Consider the following 9,378-nt stretch of genomic DNA (forward strand, 5'->3'; position numbering starts at 1 on the left):
TGAGATCATATTGATGATTGTTACACGTCTTGGGTTGAATTTTTCTAAATTAATGATTACATGTGCTGACAACGCTCTTCGCCACATCATGATGTCACGTGGAAGAGAAATTTATATAATCGTCAAGCAATAGAGTTATAACACAATCTCTTTAGATTTACTCCAAACCATCATGAAGCTAGGAGCATCTAACATGGAATTATGGAACCGAATACAAGAAAACTTTCAAGATAATAAAGATGTAAAGATTTTTTCGGGAAAAAAAGTTTGAGGTTTTAATCCGAAAAACTGAAAAATATAAGGGCTAAACAAAAAAAATGAAAATGTAAGGGGTAAATCGAAAAAATAAAAATTGTAAGAGCTAAATCGAGAAAATAGAGAAAATGTAAGGGTTTTTTCAGAAGAAAAAAAAAAGTTAAAGTTTAATTTGAATATATATATATAGGTTTTTTGATGAATAGTTTTTTTTATAGAGAAATAATTATTAGATTTTATTATTAGTTACTATGTAATAAAAAAATTACTACTTTTAAATAAAATAATTATGTTTAGAGTTTAGACCTTATATTTATATTGTCGTTTTATAAATTTGATGTAAATTATATAATATCGATGTCTAGTTTAATAAATATAAATTAATTTATATATATTAATTTAATATTTTAAAATTTTCATTTTGATTTAAATTAAATTTCTTAATAACCTTCCTTAATTCATGTTTTCAAACTTTTGATAAGTATTAACAATATATTTATGTATAATTTATTTGTACAAAAGTTTTGTATTTTGTTCCTCTTAAAATTCAAGATATGACTAATATATATATATATATATATATATATATATATATATATATATATATATATATATATATATATATATATATATATATATGGCTTAATCGCTGCTTTTAAAAAAAATCGTCAAATCCTTTTTTTCCTAGATATGGCTTTGTCGTTGTTTTTGAAGACTAATAATTGTCTTTGTTTTGAAAAATGATGGACACTTTAGGAGTTGTTCTTTCGCAATAACTTAACCATATTCAATATTTAATCAATTAAAAAAAATATGGAAAGAAGAAATTAGAGGGACTAGAAAGAGGTCGGGAGTTCAATCCCTGCAAAACCCAAAAATTGTTGCCTTTTAAACTTGTGCCACAATCAAGGTTGGATTTGCCCTGCAAAAGAACTTAAACATAAGGTATTCTTTGAAATATGCGAGTAGGGTTCCGATTGATTCATTTGCTGTTTCCAAACAAAAATAAATAAATAAAAAGAGAGAGAGAGGGAAACATTATGTAAAGTTGAGAGTAATTGAGATGCAAGGCTTAAGGTCTAATTTATAAGATGCCGTTGACAAAATTAAAAAAGAAATTGGGTATGTACTGGTGTGATGTGAAGATGATGTACGTATATAATTATTTTTTTATTAATTATTATGACCAACCAGTTGTACAGCTTTCTGACAAAAACCGAAGTGAGGCAAACCTTATTATATAATATTATTATCTTAAAAGTTAAAAAAATAGTTCCAACTTCTGGCATGTCTATATAAATACTTCTCCTCCTCGTGGGTTCTCAAATACATATTCCAGCATTTGCTTCTCTCACACACATTCATCATTCATCATTCCCATTTCCATCTCCTTAAGTCTCTCATTCCTTTCCTTTCCTTTTTTTGGGATTCTTAGCAACCAGTTAAGGTAAGTTGAGTAAGTATGTGGGGTGTTGCTCTTACAGCCATGGTTGTGGTGGGCATTACCCATTGGCTTTACAGATGGTGGAATCCTAAATGCAACGGGAATCTCCCCCCTGGTTCAATGGGTTGGCCATTACTAGGTGAAACCCTTCACTTCTTCGCTCCTAATCCAACCTGGGATACACCTCCCTTTGTCAAAGAGAGGATCAAAAGGTGATCGTATATATTTATCAATATTACATTATTTTATGCCTCCTAATCATTGAATTCTCACATTAAGTAATGATATTTCAGATATGGGTCAATATTCCGAACTAGTTTGGTTGGGAGGCCGGTTGTAGTCTCAACTGATTCAGATCTTAATTATATCATCTTCCAGCAAGAAGGCCAGTTGTTTCAAAGCTGGTATCCAGATAGTTTTACCGAAGTTTTTGGGAGACAGAATGTAGGATCTTTGCATGGATATATGTACAAATATCTTAAGAACATGGTCTTATATTTATTTGGTCCCGAAAGTCTCAAAAAGATGCTTCACGAAGTAGAACACGTGGCAGCTATAAACTTACAGAAATGGGCTGCCCAGGATTCGGTGGAATTGAAGGAAGCAACTGCAAATGTAACTAATTAATGTAACAATATATATATATATATATAAACTTTATTTTTTTCTAATATTATCAACTTAACTTTTTGTGTGTAGATGATATTTGATCTGACTGCAAAAAAGTTGATAAGTTATGATCCGGAGAAATCATCCGAGAATCTGAGGGAGAATTTTGTAGCTTTTATACAGGGATTAATTTCCTTCCCTTTGGACATTCCTGGAACAGCTTACCACAAGTGTCTAGAGGTACGTACACACAAACACAAATTAATTAAATCTGATTTCTTTTTGTATACTATAATTTCTGCTGATTTATTGATTAATTGTATATATATAACCAGGGAAGAAGGAAGGCAATGACGATGCTGAAGAGCATGCTAGAAGAGAGGCGAGCAAAGCCAAGAGAGGTGAAAAGCGATTTCTTCGATTACTTACTTGAAGAACTTGAAAGAGGTGATTCCATACTTACAGAAGCAATCGCCTTGGATTTGATGTTTGTGCTATTGTTTGCGAGCTTTGAAACAACTTCTCTCGCCATAACAGTAGCTGTTAAGCTTCTGAAAGAGAATCCTCGGGTATTGCAGGCATTAACGGTAATTATACAAACATTTAGTATTTTTACTTATTTAAGTTTTTAGTTATAAACTCCCGGTAATTAATTACCTGATTTTGCAGGAAGAGCATGAGAGTATCCTAAGAAACAGGGAAAATACAGAGTCTGGACTTACATGGAAAGAATATAAGTCGATGACGTTCACGTTTCAGCTTATAAACGAAACAGTGCGTCTGGCTAACATAGTTCCAGGGGTATTCAGAAAAGCACTTAAAGATATCAAGTTCAAAGGTACACATTCGGACGATCGATCTACTCATCTTATTAACGGTTTTAAAATTTAAATAAAAAACTTTGTGAATGCGTGTTTTTAAAATGACATTTTTTGATACATGCAGACTATACAATTCCCGCTGGTTGGGCAGTAATGGTATGTCCTCCAGCCGTCCACTTAAACCCGGACAATTATAAAGATCCGCTGGAATTCAATCCATGGAGATGGGAGGTATGCGTATGCCATTTGCCATGAGTCTTACTTTTCAATCATGCATGCTGAAATTAAATAGATAAAAAAGAAAAATGTTATATTTAATCATGTATTGCCAAACAGAGGATGGATCAGAAAGGTGCATCAAAGAACTTTATGGCTTTTGGTGGTGGCATGAGGTTTTGTGTTGGAACTGATTTCACTAAACTACAGATGGCTGTGTTTCTTCACTGCTTAGTCACCAAATACAGGTAAAAACTCATCATACATGTTGTGTGTATGAGAGAGAGAGAGAGAGAGAGAGAGAGAGAGAGGGACATGTGAACTAACATGAAAATTTGGCAGGTGGCGACTTGTGGGAGGAGGAGAAATTGTACGAACGCCTGGTTTACAGTTTCCAAATGGGTTTCATGTTGAGATCACAGAGAAAGATGATACTGATACTAATCCAAGACAATAGGATCCCTGTTGTAAAACAATCACCAACTTCCTGAAAATGTATGTGAGTAAGCTGAGGAAAATTTTGCTCAGGGGCATGTCAAGCACAATGCTTAGAAAATGTATAAGTTTACAGAAGCAAGAAATGAAAAATGTACAATGTTCTAACACTTGTAATATACAAATTTTTTACTCAAATCCTTAATTAAAAGAGCCAAAAAGCAAACGCGTAAATTCACTACAACAAACAAGAAAGAGTTGATTCATGGTATCGAATTCCTTCTCTTATGCTTATGGTGTTTGTCTTTGTCTTTGTCATGCCTTGAAACATGTTTGTCCTTATGATGTTCCTTGAGTACCTCATCACCATGTCTGTGCTTTTCTTTCTTAACATGGTGAAGATGATCATGGTCAAAACGATTGTGGCTGTGTTGGTGTTGGTGTTGGTGTTCCGGATATTTGATTTTTCCCTTTTTATGAGCATGAGCATGAGCCTTATGATGTTTTGGATCCTTCTCTTTCTTATGATGTTTCTTATAATGGAGTTGCAAGTTTCTAATATGTTGGGCTTTTCGGTCATCATCCCAAAAATGGTCTTCCCACCAGTCATACACAGGATCAAAAACTCCATTCTCGTGTAGAAGCCACAGTAGGACAATCACTGCAACTCAAGAAAAATAAACTTGAATATTTACTCAAAATTAATTCCCAATAAAGTCAAAAGCCTACCTGTAGGGAAGATTGCAAAAACCGAACCAAACATCAACACCCATTTCATACAGAGATAATGGATATGGCACTGAAAGTCAAAAAGCCCAGAGCATTTTGCACTGCCAACATAGATTAAAAAAAAAAAAAAGCATCAACTGTTACTGAATGATCCTGGTTTCTCATTTTAAGTAAATATTCAATTGGTAGAAGAGAAATATAACCTGCAAGCTTTTCCAGTGATAAATTCAATCATACTATGCCAAAGCTTGAAAAACATATCCTCAATAGATTCAAAGAAACCTTGTAAACCATGCTTTGGTGGTTCCCATGGAATCTGGAAGATAAAAAATATTGTGAAACCAAACCAAATCCTTGATTTATCAATAATTTAATTTGGCATACCACTGATCCATTGTCCAGAATTGTGGCTGTTGTTGTAAACTGGCACTCTGCTCTATCAGCTTCTTGAAAATCAGAATCCTTCAGTATAGCTGCTTGCGCAATATAGATAAGATTGTGTTTTAATTTTTAAGTAAGCAATGCATGATTTTATGAAAAGAAATACTATGTTGAGAAAAATGACGAACCCGTCCCTACCTGAACATGCATACCTTGCAGCCTGATCAGACATCGGGTACACCTTAAAAGATCTGGTTGCCATTTCTTTTGGCTTCAAAATGAAAAATTGTTCCTGCATAAAACAAAAATAACATTGAAAATCATTTACTTTACCAATATTTCATTTCATATTACAAAATAAATGGCTTATTATACCTCCATCTGGCTGATACCTATGGAACAATCAAACTGCAAAGATTGAAAGAGTAAAAGGTAAAAACATAAAATTATTATTAAGTTGGATTAATCATATAAATAAAATGTTTCCTGGAATACCGTTAAGCTATACGATGCTTCCACTTCACCAATATTTCTAGCTGTGATTGTGGCAGTCCCGAACTGTGTAAGAGCTTCAAAATTTGGGATTGTGATTCTTTCAATTTTTCCAGGGCTCCTACAAACAATATACAGTAAAAACAAAGATATATATATATATATATATATATATATATATATATATATATATATATATATATATATATATATGTGCATTTAACAAGAGTTGGTATCGACCTTTGGTACACAAATTCTATGTCATCAGCACTAAGTTCTATCAAAAGGTTTGAATTAAGAACTTCAGTGATCCCAATTGAGAATGATTGGCTTCCTGCATTCTGCATCAATAATACAAAACATGAGAGGGAATTATTTTATTATAGAAATTTAAAAACATTGAAACCATACTGGATGTTGATTGATTCTTTCAAATCTCCCTTGCACACCATAAAGAGGAACCAGGTTCCGTTGGATTCTGTTCTGGTCAGCCTGTGACAAAAAAAAAATTAAGTCAAGAAATAGAGTATGATTATATTTGTATATAATGAATCTAAAAACATTAATGAAGGGATTCAGGGAAGATTAATATTTTATATACTCACTTCCCAAAAGTTCCACAATTGATTTTGCAGACAAGCCCAAAAAGGAGCAGAACAGAAATTTGGCTGGTTATTAAAAGCATCATAACCGACACCAATTTTATTACATTCATTTCCATCTAATGTGAATCTGACTCTCTCAAGAAGCATCCACATAGAAATGTTCCTTCCTAAATCTTGTGGTTGACCTGGGCTACCCTTGATCAACAATTAAAAACAAACACATAAAATGATCAACAAGTAACATAAGCTTTTATTTTACATGCATTATATTTATACCTGTCTTGGAACAACAAGAAAGAAATTCTCAAAAGAAGGTACATCATTGTATCCAACATAGTCCCCAATTAAATTCACCCTCAAAAAGTTATCACTTGACAGGGCTGTTCTATTCCCAGGACTGATAACTAATTCCTGTTAGAACAGAGTAAGGTGTGAGACATACAAAATCATCCCTACACATAGTTAAGTTATGTGGTGAAGGAAACCAGACACATACAGAGACTTTAGACCCTGTTTTGACTTTAACCCTTATGGTGAATCCTATTGAATGCTGCCCAATTCCAAACACATGGAACCTAACAAGACACCAGAAACTAGTATGAAAGAAACAGCATATGCAAAATATCAGAAGAATCAGTAGAAAGTAGAAAAAGATGTGAAAAAGAATATCAGAGTCCATACCAATCACCTGGAAAACGAAGGCAGTGTGCAGTGTTGGCCTTCCCTTTGGTCAACTTATCAACTGTTACAATAAATAAATAAATAAAGATATGATATGATATTAGCAGTAACATACAGATACAGTGAGAATTCACAGTAATTAGATTGACAGGACTTACAAAAATTTCCACATGATGAAGGCACCCTCCGGTGACCCCCACAAGGACAACAAATTGGCTATCCGATGATTCCGAAAATAAGAATAAAAGAAGATGAAGTTTAGATCAGAAATGATGTCTCGGAAGATATATGATGCTCATGCATGTTCCTAAAAAAAGAGGATATTCCCAATATATTACCCGGGTGTTCTCAATGACATGTCCTTGCTCATCTACTAACCTGAGTCACACATTAACCGGTCAAATTTCAAGTCAATTGTACATATACTTGAGCTATAACATGAAAAGAATACAGTGCTAAATTGCCAAAAGAGAACACATACATACATGCACAAAAGTGAGTGCCTCTATCCAAGTATGGACTTAAAACCTAAAAGATGAAGGTCAAACATTGTACTACTTACGTCTCACACATGCCCACAACATTAGCACCAGCATAACGACTACACTTGCGTGTCTTAAAAGACAGCTCTAGAGGTTTATAAGGAACATCCTGCAAATAGAACGTGATTCAGATTTTAGACATAAAAGGTCGAGAAATTCAGAAGGAAGGGGTTTTCAAAATTTAAGGAATGTTATCAATTGCCAGCTGATCTCCATCAAATTGAAAGCTGATTAAAGCAGTTTATCCCATCCTGAACATTCTGGAGTTTTGCTAATCTCTCTCTCTCTCTCTCTCTCTGATGATATTGGTATACATATAATAGTATATAATGACACTCGTATGAATTAATTTAATAGTTGCATTGAGGTATAAATTCATGGATTTGGGGATAGTGCATATTTTATAGACACCAACGTCTCAGTTTGACCCACACAAATTGAAGCTTAAGAGCATGACCTGATACAAGCTCTAATAAGCTCTGTAAACCTAGATTGAGCCTGGAAAAAGAGAAAACAAATTGTTGCTGCAGAAGAGAGTTTGTATACTTAGGACCTTATTTTCAGGGAATACAATTCTTATTGATCTTAAATGGTGAAGTGATTGCAAATATGAGGGGTTTCGCCTAGACAAGTAAACAGAGGGACATATTTTACACAATTCCTAATATGTACATGAACTGCAATCATGGCTATAACTATAATAATTTTATCACACCAAGTCACAATGAAAAAGAAGAATGTGCCTGTAGATACGACATGAAATAAAGTAACATGAACTCGATTCAATGAAAAAGAAACCCTACGCTAACCCGAAGCAACTTCTGAAATACATACTCTAATGTACGTCAAGTGATATTGCGCATAGGCGGCAGACTTATTGACAGTGATCACCGGCGGTTCTCGAACAGTTCTCATGTTATCAGTCGATTTTTCCTCCACCTCCACCACTTCGGCCACAATCGATGCTTCGTTGCCGCTCTAAAACAAAGGAAAACAAAAATCAAGCATTAATCGGCCTGAAAGACGCACCACACAGATCGAATCACCCACAGGAACACTTACTGCTTCACTAGGAACAGCCAAATTAATGACGATTTTTTTGGTGCAGTTAAGAGGAGCATTTTCAGAAACCTTTTCGCATTTTTCAAGCTTCGACTTCGAGAGGAGTTGGACGCCGCCATTGACGAGATGATAAGAGATTAATAGAAAGAAGACGGCGATCGTTATGCAAGGTCTCATTTCGGTGAATATGAGTGTGAAGTGTGCGCAACCCTTCTGGGAATGAAGGAGATAAAGTGGGGCTGCTATGGCGGGTGTAACTGCCTCTGCTTTAAGCAGTTGAGATTTTCGAAAATCAGAGCGCCAGTCCACCGATCAGTGAAAATAATAATTTACGTCAAAACGTTTCTGGGTATTAACTTTTGATTCTTTACTTCGATATCATATCATATCGTATAAAAATAATAATGAAAATATCATTGGTTTTTAATAAATAAAAGGAAAATCTCCATAAAATCTTAATATTTACGGAAAATTACATTTTAGTCATAAGATTTTTTTTGATAGAAAAAATCCTGAAAACCGGGAAAAATTTACAGTTTGACCATTTATGACCAGTTGAAACAGGTATCAAATTAATTTTTGACTATTTCGTAAATTAACCTTAAATATTGAGACTTTTCTATAAATAAATATGATTTTTCTATAAACAAATATATTATGACTTTTCAGTAAACAAAACCCTTATTATTATTATTATTATTATTATTATTATTATTATTATTATTATTATTAAAAATATAAATAAGATTACTATTTTTTGAACTTGTATTATTAATATTGTTAATAAAACATATAAATGCATTTAAATGAAAAAATAATGACATTGTTTAAGGGTAGAGGTGGAAGAGATGATGATGCTTTTAGCATTGAAATCATGAACATTTGTTTGTATATTTTTACTTTGTATATGGTAATATCACATTTGTTATTATTGTTTTTCAATTCAGAATATTAATACTTAACAATTTAAAAGAAATTGCATATTTGTAAAATTGTTTATAAATAGTTTAAGGTATAAGGATTTCTCACTTTGAGGCTAAAATGTAATTTTTCCATAAATATTGGGATTTTTCTAACAATTTCCTTAAATAAAACTAAAACATAAG

At 33.1% G+C, this 9,378-nt stretch overlaps 2 protein-coding genes across 2 annotated transcripts; one reads left to right on the forward strand and one right to left on the reverse strand.

The window, feature by feature from the left end:
- The first annotated feature begins 1,592 nt into the window (after positions 1-1,592).
- LOC111920797 (cytochrome P450 87A3) lies at positions 1,593-3,948 on the forward strand. Its single transcript, XM_023916358.3, has 8 exons — positions 1,593-1,911; positions 1,993-2,314; positions 2,399-2,548; positions 2,644-2,895; positions 2,978-3,146; positions 3,254-3,360; positions 3,466-3,593; positions 3,688-3,948. The coding sequence occupies exons 1-8, from the start codon at positions 1,718-1,720 to the stop codon at positions 3,800-3,802; spliced, it is 1,437 nt and encodes a 478-aa protein (XP_023772126.1). The 5' UTR covers positions 1,593-1,717; the 3' UTR covers positions 3,803-3,948.
- Positions 3,949-4,032: 84 nt separating this feature from the next.
- On the reverse strand, positions 4,033-8,531 carry LOC111920796 (protein HAPLESS 2). Its single transcript, XM_023916356.3, has 18 exons — positions 8,273-8,531; positions 8,045-8,188; positions 7,231-7,319; positions 7,007-7,046; positions 6,827-6,884; positions 6,669-6,729; positions 6,484-6,562; positions 6,264-6,398; positions 5,988-6,182; positions 5,794-5,874; positions 5,623-5,723; positions 5,386-5,503; positions 5,266-5,298; positions 5,089-5,182; positions 4,894-4,982; positions 4,713-4,825; positions 4,510-4,610; positions 4,033-4,441 (listed from the first exon to the last, which is right to left on the reverse strand). The coding sequence occupies exons 1-18, from the start codon at positions 8,447-8,449 to the stop codon at positions 4,044-4,046; spliced, it is 2,106 nt and encodes a 701-aa protein (XP_023772124.1). The 5' UTR covers positions 8,450-8,531; the 3' UTR covers positions 4,033-4,043.
- Positions 8,532-9,378: the final 847 nt, after the last annotated feature.

The sequence above is a fragment of the Lactuca sativa genome, chromosome 3 (assembly GCF_002870075.4).
Source record: "Lactuca sativa cultivar Salinas chromosome 3, Lsat_Salinas_v11, whole genome shotgun sequence".
In the NCBI taxonomy this organism is placed as follows: Eukaryota; Viridiplantae; Streptophyta; class Magnoliopsida; order Asterales; family Asteraceae; genus Lactuca; species Lactuca sativa.